The sequence below is a fragment of the Lycium barbarum genome, chromosome 1 (assembly GCF_019175385.1).
Source record: "Lycium barbarum isolate Lr01 chromosome 1, ASM1917538v2, whole genome shotgun sequence".
NCBI lineage: Eukaryota > Viridiplantae > Streptophyta > Magnoliopsida > Solanales > Solanaceae > Lycium > Lycium barbarum.
This window is the reverse complement of record NC_083337.1, coordinates 152,624,306-152,643,087: the sequence shown is the minus strand read 5'-3', so window position 1 is coordinate 152,643,087 and position 18,782 is coordinate 152,624,306. Positions and strand designations below refer to the sequence as shown.

General features: G+C 35.7%; 2 protein-coding genes across 2 annotated transcripts; both read right to left on the bottom strand.

The window, feature by feature from the left end:
- Positions 1-3,029: 3,029 nt before the first annotated feature.
- Positions 3,030-6,471, bottom strand: LOC132644758 (large ribosomal subunit protein eL8z-like). The gene is made up of 6 exons (XM_060361368.1): positions 6,317-6,471; positions 5,982-6,231; positions 3,897-4,066; positions 3,678-3,806; positions 3,512-3,604; positions 3,030-3,426 (listed from the first exon to the last, which is right to left on the bottom strand). Exons 1-6 carry the CDS (start codon positions 6,317-6,319, stop codon positions 3,295-3,297), a joined length of 777 nt encoding a protein of 258 aa, XP_060217351.1. The 5' UTR covers positions 6,320-6,471; the 3' UTR covers positions 3,030-3,294.
- A 4,652-nt stretch (positions 6,472-11,123) lies between these two features.
- Positions 11,124-14,023, bottom strand: LOC132644750 (large ribosomal subunit protein eL8z-like). Its single transcript, XM_060361357.1, has 6 exons — positions 13,872-14,023; positions 13,535-13,784; positions 11,938-12,107; positions 11,719-11,847; positions 11,553-11,645; positions 11,124-11,468 (listed from the first exon to the last, which is right to left on the bottom strand). The coding sequence occupies exons 1-6, from the start codon at positions 13,872-13,874 to the stop codon at positions 11,337-11,339; spliced, it is 777 nt and encodes a 258-aa protein (XP_060217340.1). The 5' UTR covers positions 13,875-14,023; the 3' UTR covers positions 11,124-11,336.
- Positions 14,024-18,782: the final 4,759 nt, after the last annotated feature.

The window sequence follows — 18,782 nt, the reverse complement described above, 5'->3', positions numbered from 1 at the left end:
AGGACTGAGAATAAGGGAGGAAACTTGCATGCAGTAACTAGTGATTTACAGCAGCAGTTGCCATTTACACAAGATAAAATTTCTGATGGCAATAATGGGAAAAATTCTATTGATGCAGTACAGTCTGCAGGTTTTCCTGATGAAGAGGGAATTTTGCAAGTTAATGCAGGTGGGGAATCTGGAATTTTGCAGGTTGAAGAATCAGAGAATGTTGATGCTGCAGTGGTGCCAGTGGTGGAGGACAGTCTTGGGAAGCAGTTGAATGATAATTTAGTTGGTTCTTCCTCTGGGAAAAAGGACAGGGCTGTTAAGCAACTGGTTAGTGCACCAGTTGCTGAGAAGTTTGAAAAACCAGTGGAGAATGCTACAGCTCAAGTGCAGAAAAATCAAAAAGAGGCATCAGCAGTTGGGGAGGGAAATATGCAGCTAGTTGCTGATCATCATGCTGATGGTAATCATATGGAGGTTGTAGAAAGTACTGCTGCTTTGCAACTTGTTGGTGTTAGTGTACAACAACAGCTGCTGGCAACTTTTGATGCTATTGGGATTCAAAAAGAAGTGATTAATGGTGTTGGGGTTACTTTGAATCCTAATGCTTCTGTTTTCACTCCTGGAAGGCAGAAACAGTCACTTGGTAAGACTAAGCAGTGGGTTGAAGCCTCTTTTCTAAGTCCAAATGTGCAGAAGGTCACTATGAATAAGGCTTGCCATGAGGTTCCTTCCTCCACTCTTAATTGTTTTAGTGGTGAGAGGAATTTGTGGAGTGATCAGGTTGAAGAAGGGACTGAATTTCAGGTGGAGAAGGCATGTACTTCAAAGCAACTTGTTGTAGTGAAGGAACCAGTGAAGACAAAAGCAGGTGTTGTGCAGAAGGAGAATGCAGATATCTCTGCAGTGGAGAAGCAGTTAGTTGCAGCAGCATTGGTTCAGGAAAGTGCAGTCATGTTACCACTAAATGTGCATGCTCCAGTGTATACACCAAGCAAAAAGACAAATCCACATATTAAGCAAGGGGCAGCAACAGATGCTAAGCTGACCATGGAAGTTACTACCAATCAGCCTTGTTTGGGAGTTCTTTCTATTAATAGTGGTAAAGAAATACAGCTATGGGGAGATCAAGAGGAAGAGGACTTAGAAGATGGTGAAGTCTCAGCTGCCAATGATCAGAGGCTGTCTATTAATTCTCTTACTTCTTCTCAAGAGGTCAATAACATGTTTGCTATAAGGGACATGATGCAAGGAAACCTTATTATGCCAGGTTCAATTCTAAATAATCAGGAGATACATATATTTCCTGAGCAAAGTGCAGGTTACTCAGACAAACAGCAACAATTAATACTAAATGATGGGAACGATCAGGTGATGGACAAAAATGCTCTACTCATGATCAGACTCCAAGTTGTGGTGTGCTTACAAAGTCACCTGATGCATTGAAGTCTAATAAACATGCAGTACAATCTGATGGGAAAGGGAAGATTACTTCCCAACAGCAAAAGCAGTATGATGCAAAGAATCCAGAAGCACAAGGGCAGAAAAATTTAGGGAAGCTGCAGTGCAGCCAAGAGGTGGATAAGCAGAATTAGATTGCAGTTCCTAAGGCCCAAGGAAACTTGCAAGTAGTAATTCCAAATGCTGAGGAAAGTAGAATTGATAAGGATGAGGAATCTACTGCACAAAATTTCTTGAATGCTGCAAGGGATGGTGACATATCACCTAGACAGGTGCAAAATGGAAAATTCAGAAATAAAAGACATACAAGGAAAGGGAGCTGGGATGGAAAGGTGATTGAAGAATTCATCCCAAGGCATATTCCAATGAGGCAAGCAAAACAAAAAGTGGCAGTTCCTATCACTTCAAATAAGTCGACTAGATCCAACAAAAATTGATGAAGTTCCAAGATATTTTGGAAAGGCTAGAAGAACAAGACAAGGTGATAGAACTACAAGATTCAGAAGATTTTACAAGTTCAAAGAACAAGGGCCTTGACTCTATTCTCTTTCTTGTATTTTTTTTCTCATTATCTTAGTATTATTGTGTAATATCATCACAGAGTGTCTTATAAACTTTGTGATAATCATAGCCTATTTGATCATTTCTAGTTCATTTTTCTTACATTCTTGTTAGTGTAGAGGTTTTTGCCTCATATGGATTAGTAAGGTAAGACCTAGTCCCTCTTACTTGTATTTTCCCTTTGGGGTTTTTTTTCATGTTTTAGAAAATTAATAAAACTAGCCCTAGGCCAAAAAAGCCTAGTGGACTTTGCTTTAAAAAAGAAAAACCCTAAAAAATTAATTAAAGTTATATTTTTATAGTAGACATCATAAGTAATTTCCTTCCCCTCGTTCTTTTTTCTTTTTAGGGTAAGAGGAATAATAGTACAAAGAGTAACGAACTTTTTTGAATTCCCTTGGTGAAACTTTTTTGACCCCGCCACCGGTATAAAGGAATGAATTAGCATTGATATAAAAGATGGAACTGGATCCAAAGAGAAGGTCACACGAAATTCGGCAATACTTCTTCTGCTGCTTTTAGGACGTAAGACTACCATTTTTGTTCAACAAACTTCTTTTTTGAAAATGCAAGATGTTATTCAACCTAAAGTGGAGTGATACTTCTACAGCTTTTTCTACTGCTACCATCCTCTATAAATCTCCACATCACAGAGTAAAAGTCCTTGAGAAATTGAACTTACTAGTGTACAAGACCTAATACAGTTATTCGAATAATCTCACATAAGTCAGCCAATATGAATCTTTTACTCTCTGAAGAGTCAGAAGCTCTAATATACAGAACTGATAAGAGATCTATAAGGTAAAGTGTCTCACTCATCTATAGAAGCTCTCGAGCTGATTCCTGACTCATCACCTGCTAAATTTTATTGATTATGCACTAATATCTCAAGTGGCCGTTCATCCTTCGTATAAACCAGAACTGCCTGAGAGGAATGACAGAACACAACGAGTGGACGATCGACAATTCAGTATAGCAGGTAGAGCAAAGGTATGTGTATACGAACTAAATACCCAAAATTAGCCAAAAGAATAATCACTAAAAGTTCAGTTAAATGGATAACTTCCCATTTAGCTGCCATTAATAACCAACTCAACAAAATATCTAACAAAAACTCCAGATAAACAACTCTTCCGCAGAGCAAAACTCTGCAGAAGAAGGCAAACATAAAGAGAGAGACATATTAAACTAATATCTCTAACACTGTCAAGCATGTGAACCAAACCAAAAAATTAGCAGAGCAAATCTCTAATGCAATTGCAGTGAATATATCACAGCAAGCTCTTAGTTCAATCTCTGGGCAGCTTCCTTGGCAAGAACCCTCTCTTTGGCCTTGGTCCTGGCCTGTGATTTAGAACCCATGATACCACCTCCCCACTTCTTCCTGTTCTCCTCGTACTTGTCATTGAAATTGGCCTGAAAAAATTAAACATGCATCAAGAGAAATCCTCAAAGAGCTTCACAGCAAAAAGCAAACCAAACTCGTTTTTAATAGAGATACCTTAATTGCCTCCAAAATTCTGCTGAACTCCATTTTGTCTTCATTCTTCACGGTTGTCAAACACAGAGCTGAAGCAGTTTTTTGGTGCACAATCTGTGTACAGCAATTAAGCATCAGTCTCTAATCTGTTGGGAAGCATTAAGATTACAGACTGGGTGTTGCTTACCGATCCTAGACGTGCCTTCCCCTTAACAATGCAGTAAGGAATTTCCATCTTTCTGCATAGTGCAGGAAGCCAGACAACCAACTCTATAGGGTCAACATCATGAGCAATCACTACTAACTGAGCTTTGTTCTGAGAGGACATCAAAGGAGAATAGTTACTAGAAACATGAAAGAGAAGAGCTTGAGAAAGTATAAGTTAATTTGCAAGACCAAAACAAACCTGCTCAATAAGGTAAGTGATGTGCTTAAGCCCATACTTCACGATAATGGGTTTCTTTGTTTCAGGAGTTTTTCCTTCAGCCTCAGCTTGAGCCCTTTTCACAAGACGCTCTTTCTTGGTAGCTTTGTCCTCAGGCCTGTACTTCAGAAGCATCTTGAAGAGGTTTGTAGCTGCAAATTCAAAGGGCAAAGGCCATAGAGAAAATTTAAATCAGCATCACCAAAATAAAATAGCACATTGCAAGTAAAACGAAACAAAAGTTCAGTGAGCCGACAAACGTTATAATCAATTGTAGCCTACTAGAGAAGTATTACATGGCAGCTTCTTGTAAGAATGACTACAAGAAAGTGTTAGGCATTACAGAACACATTTTCATTTCCCTTGGATTAAGAGAATCCAAAGAAATCTTTTGACATGATTCCATAGGCACAGGGACAGCAAAGTTCAACATGCTGGAAAAGAACAGATTATGGTTGATAACAAATACTCTTTTTTATCTGGTACGAGTCAAATCCATCATTCTTTAAAAGAAATATACCTATAGGTAAGTATAGAACTAAAATATGCAAAATATATTATTCGATGACAAATTCCAACAAAATGTAATATATAGTAGTTTATAACTAATTCTACTTCTCCAAACAAAAAAGCTTCTAAATGGATATGAGAGAATAATGGTTCATTCAACCATGGTTACTGAATGATATATAAGCCAGTAGTTGTCACAGGCGTGAGCCGGGATATATTATCCATATTGCTCACCCAGCAAATGCTAAGGAGTTTGCAAACTTTCACCAACGAAGGATAAATTGGAACCATAAGAATCCACAACACCAAGCATAAACACCAACTCATTAAACTGTCTTAAAGTACACATGGAGGCATAATTCAAACCTAAATGGAAACACACATTATAGTTCACGCATTTGAAAAATACTCCATTCCACATAATATGTCTTGCTACTGATGCAACCCTTTCCGTTAAAAGTTCAGATTGATAACGAGCAGCATAAAACACATATGAAGGCTAGCAACTCATACTAAGTACCTCAACAAATTACAAGTACTTAAATAAAACAGGACTATTTGCAGCAGTTCCTTTCAATAATAGAAAAGAACTATTGACTTTTGTCTATGTAAAAGCTATATCTATGGCCTCAATATTATTTCCACTCTGACATTGGACCTGTTTCATTTAACTACTTGTATTTTGTGACTGCTAATTGACAAAAATAAAGCAACAAATTAACAAAACACAAACAGGAAAAATGAAAAATTGGGTTAATAATAGTAAGATTAGATTTCATAAAATATACTTAAAACTAGTATAAGTTGCAATTCTTCTCATAATAATATGCTGAGAAAATACATCTTAAAATATTGCTTAGAGTACTTGTAGTTCGACTCTCAAAAAACGAAGCGTGACAAGTAACAGTAAATGGAGGGAGTAATTAACAAAACAGAACTGGAAACGTGAAAAATTAGGTTAATAATAGTAAGATTAAAGGTACATAACTGGAAACATGATCAAAAGCCATCTTTCTTTTCTATTATCGAAATAAAACAGTTGCAAATAGAGTCACTTGGACATAAATGAATGGTCGACTGATTGTTGACATAAATACAGCAACAAATTTACATATGGAAAATTAGGTTCATAATAATAATTTACAATAAAAGTATTGAAATGAAAAAGGGGCCCAAATCAAGTGGAATTACTATTAAGGCCATAGATTTAGCTTTTACATAGACAAAAAGTCATAGTATTTCTTTTCAATTATCTAAATGGAACAACTGCAAATAAATTGGCTTGGACATAGAGGATTGACTAACTTATTGTTAACAAGAATAGAGCAACTAATTAACAAAACACATCAGGAAAATATAGAAAATGGGACTTTTAGTTGTTACATAACAGTGGATTTAACGAATAAAATTGAAGTAACAGTCAGAACAAATATTGTATTCTAACTAGCAAACTATAGATGGAACAACTGCAAACAGAGTGAAACTGTACAGATCAATTAACAAAACAAGACAGGAAACATAAAAAAAATAAGGTTTTTTAAAAATAGTGGAACTGACCGAGGTTTTTGTCCAGGGTTTTGGAGAACTGATTAAGAGCAGGAGGGACTTTCAATCGCATCTTGAGAATCCTCTTCTTCCTTTGAAGTTGAACAACCTTTGGCATACGCACAAACCTCCCTAGATCCTGTTTGTGCCATGCTCCACCTATACCGAACTGCTTTGGCCTCTTCTCAAATACTGGGTTCACTTTCTTCTCCTTCTCTGCTGCTTTCTTCTTTGATGCTACTGCTACACCCTTCTTTGGAGCCTACATTACAGTTTCCAACAAACAAAAACAAAATGTTAGTAATATGTGTTGAGAAAAAAATGCACTGCTGTGAAATAGAGCTAACCATTTTCTTGAGACGGCACACGACGAACTAAACCCTAGAGGATGCACAACTCTCTTTTAAATAGAGATAGATAGATATATAGACACACACACTATGGGGGTATTAAGATGTCTGTCTAATTCTTAGCTGGGCCTGGGCTTCACAATTTGGGCCCTTGACTCCCTGGAGGTCGACCTTCTAATCGTTGAGAATAATTAGAGTTTTTAGCTAAAATCGTGTCCTTTAATGGAAAGAAATTGCACGACTTTCTCTTGGACAATTCGCATGGTTGGTCTTGGGGTGGTCTTTAATTTTGGTCCTTCGGCACTTTAAGTAATAAAAAAAGTGGCTGAAAATATTCCTGGTATTCTGAGTTCATAGCAGAGAGAGAAATAAAAAAAAAAAAACAATTTCACAAGGCAAAGTTTTATAGTTCTGTAGAAATTATGTCGGACAAAGCGTAGTTTCTATGTAACTTTACTCGAATAGGCATAGTTTCTATGATACCTGGTCTTGCGATTTTTTTTTTCTACTTTGTTGTGGTTCGAATCCAGAATCTCTGGTTTCGTAGACTAGCGAATAAGGATATTTTGGCCCACAAATTTTATTTAAATGAGAAGTATAGACAAAGATTAAAAACCATCAATTTGAGGGACACAATTAGAGATCAGTCCATATGAAGGTCAATCCGCGCAAAAACTTGCTTGCTCTTCAAACGGACTGGTCTTTAATTTTTGTCCTTCGCTGGTCTTATTCCACCCGCCTACCTCCATCGATCACTGCTGCTGTATGCCTCTATTAGAAAATCACGGAAGCTTTATTCGAAAATCAACTTTTTGTCCCTTTTTCACTTCACTGGATGCTGAAGTTCTTTCCAATAGCTTCCTTCTCTCTGCCTTACACTACTATATTACTGCATATTGTTGTATGTTAAATATACTCTTGACATACAGTGATATGCATTGGCATACACAAATATACAGTGGTATACACACAATTGTATGTCGTGTGTATGTTATTGTATGTACATTAATACATAGGAAATACAATAAATAACATCCTACAAACATCAAACATACAGTGAGATACAATATACATACATCCATTTTCACTTTCAAACCACCACCGCAAAAACACTGTAGCCAACTTTACAAAACCACCATTCAGTCTACCATAATAATGTAAAAATCATTTCTGCCCCCAAAATGTCGAGGCTAGATCTGTTTCATAGGGTTATTCACCGGGGCAAGATTGGCAAGACGGCAGTGAGAGGTGAGAGTGAAAGATAGAGATAGTATATAGATGTGTTTCACGTTTACTAGTCGGTAAGTGGTCATCGTGATTGTTCACTAATTTAGCTTTGGTCCGAAACGGTAACTAGAGGCATTCACTGTTCGGTTTGGATTGATTTTTGGTTAAAATTAAAACAAAACCAATTTAGTCGATTTTTTAAATATTAAAATCAAACCAAACCAAACATAATATACATATATCGGTTTTAGTTTGGTTTGATTCGGTTGTTCGATTTTTAATCATGCATAAATATATACTCTTTCTTTTTTTACTATTATTTCTTCATATCAAACCAACAAATAAAGCAAAAATATTTTATTGGGTAATGTAATATCATTTCGTTAAATATACTCAGAATAAGTGTCTTATGATACATTTTATGTAAGCTAGAATACTCAAAAGCTAATAATTCCGGAAACTTTATCTTCTTATAGCAGAAGATAGACTGGTTAATCTTTATGTAAGAAAAAGATTAACTAAACTTCGTGAATTTCATGTTAATTTCAATCTAATTTTATATATTAAATTAATTTAATCAATTTGCCTAGTAAGATACAATTCTACCGTGTTTCTTAAGAAAATAACAAAAAACGTAAGATGAATGATGACATTGGACGCAAATATTCAACAAAAAAAGATAATGAAGTCCCATAAAATAAATATTGCTAATTAATAAGTCATAACGAAATTGATCATAATCTAAAAGCACTAAGTCATGCTAAAATAAGTATTGTTAAACATTTAAAAAAAAAAAAACTTATGTATTTTTTAAATCAGTGCAAAACTAAAGAATAGATATCAGCATTATTGTCATTCCTAGTGTTGAATTAAACTTCTTTTATTAACCTTATTAGGCGTTTGAACATGCGATTTGGAATCATGATTTCATATTTTAATTTCAAACTAGTGTTTGTTTATGAAATTTCCACAAAATTTCAACTCCAGCTTCATTTCATGATTTCACCTCTCAAATTCTTCAAAAAGTAGGATTTGAGATTCCAAATCATGATTACAAATTTTTTAAAATGTAAAACTTGACTCATAAGTTTATATTATGTAAAAAAGATCCATTAGTTGGTTAATATATTTTTTAAACATAAACCTTGACTCAAAGTAACAATGTTGTTCGACTTCTCAGTCATCTGATCGGAAATGCATGCTCGACATGAAGAGATTGTTCTTACTATGTGGGGGGATTATACTAAAGAGTAGTTACACTGCAACTCATGTTCAATTTTCCTATTTATTGAACTAAAGTTCGATCAATAAATATTGTATTTTTTATAAATGCCTTCTAAAGACATATTAACTTTGTTATGAACTATGGTTTACGCATTTGGTAAGATTGTATAAAAATTGGAGAAGTTTTAATAGTTTTCACAACTTGTGGGGTTTCATGTTTATGAGAAAAAACAAACCTTAAGAAATTCAAATTGCATGTCCAAACAAAACTTTAACTTTAAATTGTCAGAAATTAAGCATATACATGAACTACTTCTGAAAATATTAAAAAATTTGAACACATAAAATTTAACATATTTGGAAAAATGTTAAAGAAATAACAGACTTTCAATGATATTAATAATTCTAATTTTATCTTTATATGTAAGTCCATTAAAACAATATTTGTATTGCCAGTATGTTTTGTTCAATTTTTCCCTACGCGGGTTCAATCATTAAATTCTAAATGCTTCCATTTATTTTATAATATCATTTCGCGTCGTTTTTTTTCTTTTCAGATGACATTTATATGTATATTGAGATATTTCTCATTACATATTGACAATGTAAAATGATATATCAAATATTACTTAATAAAATTCAGTAAATTGAAAGGAATGTTGGAGGAGAAATAGATAATATATCTTTGCTTTGCAGCAAGTGGAATATCCATAGCTTAAAACATTAAAGCAATTTGAACAAAACGGCAAGGGTGACCTTTAATTTAAGAAATCAAGGTAAAAAGTAACAATGTCAAAGATGAAAACGAAATTGGAGGAAGGAATAATAATCCTGAAGGTTGTGGTGACGGTAATGGTGGTGGAGGGGAAGTAAATTTTAGTGGTGGAAGAACAAATAGAGGGGAGCGGTAAAATGAGTTAGGAGTGTTGAGGTGACATCCATCTCATCAAATGTGTGGACAACTTTTACGAATGAGGAGTATATTTGGCCTCAAAATATAACGGCAAGGGTATATTTGACCTCAAAGTATATCTAGTGGTATATTAGGCCATTTTCCAATAGTACAGGGTATAGCCCTTTTCCGAAACAAGAAATAAGGAAAGACAAGATAAGATAGATTTCTTTTATTTCTTTCTAGTCTATCACGTATCACGTATCACTTTTCATATCTTTATTTATAGCATCACATAAAAGGTTACAAAATGATTGAAGATATGATATTCAATTGAGATTATGCAGCAGGTTATGAAGATGTGAGAAATACAAACATAACGATGAGACATAATGGTCTTATGCACATAATGGGAAAAAATAGTTAAAAGTTAAATTTTGTTAATAAACATCACAAGTAATTGTAATTTACACCATCAAGCCCCCTCACCAACTTGTGTTTTCCTGTTATAAATCTTTTTTTTTTCTTTTTAGGGTGTGAGGGAATATATAGTACAAAGAGTAACTACGCTTCTGTGAATTTGCTCAGAGTGCTTACTCTAAATTTAGGTAAGGAACAGAGTTTGCTATAGATCAACAGTGGCCGTAAAATTAGTTAATTTATGATGATATCCTCATATTATATATATATATATATATATATATATATATATATATATCTGAGATGAATTTCAATAAAAGAACATGATCAATAAGAATTTAAAAGTCAAATTTAATTTGTTTGGGATTGAGGCACAAGTAGGTTCGAGGTTAATTTTTTTTTTAATATATATATATATAATAAATGTATGCGTCATGAGCTTTTTTAAATCCCTTGGTGAAACTTTCTTTAGTCCGCCACGAGTATAAAGAGTGTATTAGCGCTCACATAGAAGATGAAATTGGATTCAAAGAGTAGGTCACTCGAATTGGAGCAATACTTATTTTCTTGTTGTTTTTAACTTGCATGAATAACGAGAAAACATAAATTGCTGCTTCAGTACGGAAGACTAGTCATTTTTCTACAAACAAACAATTTTTAGAAAATGCAAGTTGATATTAAAAATAAGTGGAGAGATCACCATCCAGCAACCAAAAGACGTTGGTACTTCTACAGCTCTTTCTACTGCTACCATCCTCAATGAATCTCCACATCACAGAGTGAAAAGGGGCTGAAATTGAATTGCTTTACTAGTGTTTTAGATCTAATACAATTATTCGAATTATCTCTCACATGAGTCTGCCAATATGAAACTTTTACCATCTGAAGTATTAGGAGGCCTCTCCTACAGAACTTATAAGAGATCTATAAGGAAAAGTGTTGGTCACTCATCTATAGCAGCTCTCGAGCTGATTCCTGACTCATCCATCACCTGCTAAATTTAATTGATTATGCACTAATATCTCAAGTGGGCGTTCATCCTTCGTATAAGCCAGAACAGATATTAACTCAGCAAAATATCTAACAAAAACTCCAGATAAACAACTCTTCCGCAGAGCAGAACTCTGCAGGAGTAGGCAAACATAAAGAGACTTATCAAACTAATATCTCTAACACTGTCAAGCATGTGAAGAAAACCCAAAATTTATCAGAGCAACTCTCTAATGCAATTACAGTGTATATCACCGCAAGCTCTTAGTTCAATCTCTGGGCAGCTTCCTTGGCAAGAACCCTCTCTTTGGCCTTGGTCCTGGCCTGTGATTTGGAACCCATGATACCACCACCCCACTTCTTCCTGTTCTCCTCATACTTGTCATTGAAGTTGGCCTGAAAAAGTAAACATGCATCAAGAGAAATCCTAGAAGAGCTTTACAGCAAAAAGCAAACCAAACTATTTTTTAATAGAGATACCTTAATTGCCTCCAAAATTCTGCTGAACTCCATTTTGTCTTCATTCTTCACGGTTGTCAAACACAGAGCTGAAGCAGTTTTTTGGTGCACAATCTGTGTACAGCGATTAAGTATCAGTCTCTAATCTGTTGGGAAGCATTAAGATTACAGACTCAGAGTTGCTTACCGATCCTAGACGTGCTTTCCCCTTAACAATGCAGTAAGGAATTTCCATCTTTCTGCATAGTGCAGGAAGCCAGACAACCAACTCTATTGGGTCAACATCATGAGCAATCACTACTAACTGAGCTTTGTTCTGAAAGGACATCAATGGAAAATAGTTACTAGAAAGGTGAAAGAGAAGAGCTTGAGAAAGTATATGTGAATTTGCAAGACCAAAACAAACCTGCTCAATAAGGTAAGTGATGTGCTTAAGCCCATACTTCACGATAATGGGTTTCTTTGTTTCAGGAGTTTTTCCTTCAGCTTCAGCTTGAGCCCTTTTCACAAGACGCTCTTTCTTTGTAGCTTTGTCCTCAGGCCTGTACTTCAGAAGCATCTTGAAGAGGTTTGTAGCTGCAAATTCAAAGAGCAAAGGCCATAGATTAAATTTAAATCAGCATCACCAAAATAAAATAGCACATTGCAAGTAAAACGAAACAAAAGTTCAGTGAGCTGACAAACGTTATAATCAATTGTAGCCTACTAGAGAAGTATTACATGGCAGTTTCTTGCAAGAATGACTACTAAAAGGTGTTAGGTATTACAGAACACATTTTCCAAAAATGTATTTTGGCCGGAAATAGAAATGAACAGGAAGGAAAATGAGAAACAAGAAAGAGAAGGAAATAGAAATGACAGAAACAAGAACACAATGATAGTGGCATTATTCATTTCCCTTGGATTAAGAGAATCCAGAGAAATCTTTTGACATGATTCCATGGTTGATAACAAATACTCTTTTTTATCTGGTACGAGTCAAATCGATCATTCTTTAAAAGAAAATACCCATATGTACAGAACTAAAAATATGGAGAACATACTATTCGATAACAAAATCCAACAAAATGTAATATATCCAATATTTGTCAGAGGTGTGAGCCCAGAGATATTATCCATATTGCTCACCCAGCAAAAGCTGAGGAGTTTGCAAACTTTCAGCAACGAAGGACAAAACTGGAATCATAAGAATCCACAACACCAAGCAAAACACCAACTCATTAAACTGTCTTAAAGTACACAGTTCATTTTTATAAAAGTACTCCATTCCACATAATATATCTTTGGTACTCATGCAATCATTTCCGCTAAAAGTTCAGATTGATAAAAAGCAGTATAAAACACATATGAAGGCTAGCAACTCATACTAAGTGGCTCGACAAGATGCAAGTATTTAAATAAACAGGCCTAATATCGAGTGGAATCCATATAGCGGCCAGAGATTTCGTTTATACATAGAAAAAAGGCCATCTTTCTTTCCCATAATCAAAATAGATCAGCTACAAATATAGTGAACTAGACATAAAGTAATGGTAGATCGATTGTTTACAAAGCAACTAATTAACAGAACACATTAGGAACTATGCTTAATTAGGTTAAGTAGCTCGACAAAATACAAGTATTTAAATAAAACAGGCTCACAATCGAGTGGAATAAATATTGAGGCTAGAAATTTAGCTTTTACATAGTCAAAAAGTCATCTTACTTAATACAGAACAGCTACAAATGGAGCGAACTGGACATCGATGAATGGTCAACTGATTGTTGACAAAAATACAGCAACTAATTAACAAAACACAACATGAAAATGGAAAATTAGGTTAATAATAGTAGATTAGTGGTACTGACCAAGATTCTTGTCAAGGGTCTATTTGCAGCATTTCCATTTCGATGATTTTTGACTATGTAAAAGCTAATTCTATGGCCTCAATATTATTTCCACTCGATATTAGAACTGTTTTATTTAACTACTTGTATTCTGTCGACTTATAGTGGGTACTGACCGAGATTTTTGTCGAGGGTTTTGGAGAACTGGTTAAGAGCAGGAGGGACTTTCAAACGCATCTTGAGAATCCTCTTCTTCCTTTGAAGCTGGACAACCTTTGGCATACGCACAAACCTCCCTAGATCCTGTTTGTGCCATGCTCCACCTATGCCGAACTGCTTTGGCCTCTTCTCAAATACTGGATTCACTTTCTTCTCCTTCTCCGCTGCTTTCTTCTTTGATGCCACTGCTACACCCTTCTTTGGAGCCTACAATTTCACGCAAAGAAAACAATGAGAGAACACGATTTCATAATGAGTTGCGATAACTGACTGTAAACCATGGCTAGTGCTTACCATTTTTCGTCTTGAGGTGGCGAACGGAAGAAGAACAAACCCTAACGGAGGCGGAATGCTCTATTATATGAGTAGGAAAATTGAGTTTAGGGTATAATAATGCATTCGCCGTTCCTCAATGGGCCTGACCAGAACTTGGGCCGTGCATCTTTTTAAACTATATTGGGCAATTAGCAGGAATGTCCTTATTTTGGGGTGGTCTTTAATTTTTGTCCATTAAATTTGTGCATCTTTTAAAACTATATACAACCTCAAACAAATTTCTTTTTTTTTTGTGCGGATTGTCCTTCAAAAGCACTGGTCTTTAATTTTTATCCTTCGCCTAATACTCCAAGGTTCTGGATTCAAACCTCAGCTCACTAAAAAAAATTAGCAAGGCAGAGTTTTGGATGCAAAACTCTACCTCACGTGCAAAACTCTACCTGCACCTTAAGGTAGAGTTTTGACATGCCCGAAGGCAAAATTCTACCTGATTACGCCTTACGAATCCAAACTCTACCTTGCGATCTAAAAAAAAATTGACTGAGGGGGGGGGGGGGGGGGGGTTGAACCCGAAATCAAGGGATTCTAACGAACGACAAAAATTAAAGACCACCCCAAACTAAGGGCATTCCTGCGAATTGCTCAACAAATTTCACAAAATTAGGGACCCGTATGGCCATGAGAATTATTCATTCCCCCCCCCCCCCCCCCCCCCTTTTTTTTTACTTTATTTAAAAATCAGTGTTTGACCACGAAAATTTCAAATAAAACTTGAAGTTATATTTGGAATTTGAAAAACACATAAAACCCTGTTTTACTCTTAGCTAGCGTTTGACCACAAATTTTGAAAATTTATCTTCAAATCTCTGTTTGACCATAGATTTTGGATCATATTTTAAAACTATGTCTACAGAAAAATTTCAAGTTTGAAAAACTGGTTCCACTCACAAAATTTCAAATATTTTCCAGGTAAAATGCATCTCCAAACATAACTTCAAAAACTCAAATTTTCATGTTATAAGTTTCAACTTTAATATATGGCCAAATGGGAGCTTGTTACGTTCAAACAGCTAATTTTTTTTTATTTTTTTTTTGCAAAAACCACAATTAAACACAATTCCATCTTTAACACCGACTTCAAAAATCCAAATAAAATGAAAAATATTTGATTTCTATGGCCAACCGCCTACTAGGAATGTTGTCTTTTTTTTCCATATAAACCTTAGCTGCCGTTACACAAATGGTGCAAATATATATCAGATATATTTGCACCATTTGTGTAACGACATGGGATATATATGCACTATTTTTTTAACGAGAGCATGTCTACTCTAAGTCGCAAAGTTGAGGGTATATTTGCACCTTTGAAGGCCACATGTTTAATTAACATTTAATTAAATGTCATATAATTGTGTTGTTAATAAATGGTAATTTTCAGCCTAAAATAATATTAAGGGCATTTTTTCATCCAAATAGGTGGAAGAAAATAGGGGTGGGCGTTCGGTTTTTTCAAAGTTCGGTTCGGTTTTTCGGTTTCGATCTTTTGAAAGTAGACACCGAACACCGCACCAAATTAGTTTAGTTCAGTTCGATTTTTTGAAGTTCAGTTCGGTTCGGTTTCGATTTTTCTAATTCTATTTTTTTCAACATGGGCCTAAAATGGGCTAATTTCTGCTTGTAAAATTAGGGGTGGGCGTTTTATCAGTTAATAATTATTTTATCGAGCAAGGTCAATTTAATTTGTTGGCTTTGCGCAGACTGCAGAGTACTGATTATTGAATGCTTATTGATTGTTTCAAAATGAGATGTTTCATATATATCCCGAAGTCCTATAGATAAGTAAACATCATCACCAAAATATTGACTTTTGTGTTAACTTCCAATACCACATTGTTTTGTTACCTAACTTAAAACACATAAGAGGACATAGAAGTTGATATCATACAGAAAATAATATTAAGCAGCTAAGAAACAACAAGAAAATGGATCATGAACAGAGCCTATCAAAGGCCAACATGAAGAACAGTTACTAAAGGTTCTGAACTTCTGATATACATAAACCAAACAACTGAAGATGCACCAATATTAGCTATATTCGGGACAGACATCACATTTAAGAATGAATACTGAAAAATTTGAACTCGTGATGTAATCTTTTGTATTATGGATGTCAAGCTGATCATTAAACTGACTGCAATTTATCAGTTCATTAAACTGAGGACAGAGGAGAGGAACTGAGGAACTGAGGAAATGAAGTTAGGGCTCAGGTTAAGTGAATGAAATTAGGGTGGATCTATAATCTATAGGAATGGGCTTGGATACATTAATTTGGGCCTGAGAGAGTGGATTGAGTATTGTAAAAAAAATTGTAGTCATGTAGTAAATCTTCAAAAAAAAAAAAAACTTCGGTTAAACCGAAATACCGAACAACCTGTCACGCCCCGAACCATGGCCTGGACGTAACACGGCACTCGGTGCCTGACTGCACGTGACCGAGCGAACCACATGGCTTGTTGAACTATCATGAGGCATACATGAGCGGAAATATAACGTGAATGCATGATGAGCCTTTATAAAACATGGTAAGTCATAATACTTCATAAAATACTTGTTTAAACATGAGTGAGCCAAAATGGCTATACGACTCCAAATGTCTGACATGACATAACTGACTTGTCTAGTCTATGAAACCTCTATCATGAGTCTGACTGGAAAACATACTTACTGGGACAAGGCCCCCAGCATACCTTTAGATGCATAATTAATCATAAAAAAATAAAAGTTGACTAAACCCCCGAATGAGATGGGGCTCACCAATAAGCTGATACGAATGTTGTCCTACTGAGCAGATGTGTCGTCCTGTATATCAGTACCTGCATCGTGAAATGCAGGCCCCCGGGCAATAAAAGGGGACGTCAGCACATTGAATGTACTGGTATGTAAAGCAACTGAATGAAATAACATGGGACATGAAATAACATGATAAGAACTGAAACTGAAAACCTGGACATGAACATGAGCATGAACATGAGTATATAAACATGAAATTTAAACTGAAACTGAGTATTGGAACTGAACATAAACATGAGTACTGTAAGCATGAGATAATCTGTAATACCGACATGATCCACCACGGGGAGAAACGTGGAGTCTGATCTCTGCCCGATCAGCTAAGCTATCTCGTACCTTGCCGGGGCACGAGACATGAATCTGATATAAATGGATCCAAAATCCCTCAATGGGGAAAATATGAAGGAATCGTCCTATCTGGGCGGAGCGATCCTTATCATACGTTGGCATACGTAGTTTCAGGCTATCTGAGCCTTCTCGGTATTAATACAACTCCCGAACATGAAAATAACTGAAAACATGATTTCTGAATCTTGACATGAACATGGGTACATGATGATATGACAATAAATACATATATACAAGTTTTTCATGAAAATAAGCATAATATCTCATATCTTGTGTTATAGAACCCATGGGATGCAAGTTATGGGTTTTCATAGATTACGGACTGGGTCTCAATTACCAAAACAGTAAATTAAGACTAATCAACGGAATTGTAACTGACCATATAATATACATCATGGTTCAAGTGTCTAGGGTTTATCATGAATATACCTAGAATCCTAAAACTTGGTGTGTAATCATGGAATACTGAAACATGGGGAAGAACAAGGATGTTCCCACACGTGGATAGCGCCTACATACCTTAATTTCCTGCTTTTGAGCGTATCACAATGTCCTTCAATCCCTTCAACTTTAATCTATAGCAATACAGGTCATAGGGATTCTATATTAGCAACAATATCCATGCTTTGTTCATCTAAGCATTTTATCAAACACTTAGTGGGCATGAAGCTCTATAACCCTCATTAATGGTGATTTCTTCACCCAATCCCCATTCTATTACTTCTAGCAAATTCTAAAATCTCAATTAGATGTAATTAACATCATTCTTCATCACCCATATGAACGCAACAATCCCAAGTCAACAATCCAACAACTTTAGCATAGTTCATATAATTCTCTTCATCAAACCCAATTATTATTCCCCCAAGAATTCATCAATTCATAACTATAAATGATTTGGGAGTAGAAACATTACCTTTTTTGAGTAGTCACCACGAAATCAACACCCCCAAGTTCGATCTTTAGCTTAGAATGACGACAACAACTTGTACTACACTTTATCCTTCACGAGCCTCGGGATTTGGGGCCTTCAACTTGGTTGATTCTCTACTTTCTCTCTCTAATTTCCCCTCTCTCTCAATTTCCCTCTCTAAAATCTGAAGTTATGGGAAAAAATGGGCTGCTAGGGTTAACATTTCCCTTAAATACCAAGGGGAAATGGGTTTGACCCAACTTGAAAATGGGTTGGACTTTTCTGTCTTAAAACGTCTATATCTCCCTATCCCGATGTCACCTGTGAGCCCACGACCTATGGTTGGAAAGGTATTTCAATTATCTACAACTTTCGTTCTTTGAGTTTTCCCATATTCCCAATTTATGATAGGGTTATGGCCTCCCGAAGTCAGGTGACCCGAAATGTAATTACGGACCAAGATACGCCCCGTGTTACGGTCCCGTAACACGAAGGACGGACCGTAACTTGGTATCGTATCTTGGTGAAAATTTCCAGTAAGGTTTTGGAAATTTTCTCTGTGTTACGGTCCACTGTTACGGTCCGTAACACGAAGTACGACCCGTAACACGAAGGACGGACCGTAACTTGGTACCGTACCTTAGTGGAAATTTCCAGTAAGGTTCTGGAAATTTTCTCTGTGTTACGGTCCGTAACATGAAGTACGGCTCGTAACGTCACCGTAACGTAGACGACATTTCCAGCGAACAGGCTTCAGTAAAATGGGCATAACTCTTTGCACAAATGTCCGTTTGATCCCCATAATATACCGTTGGAAA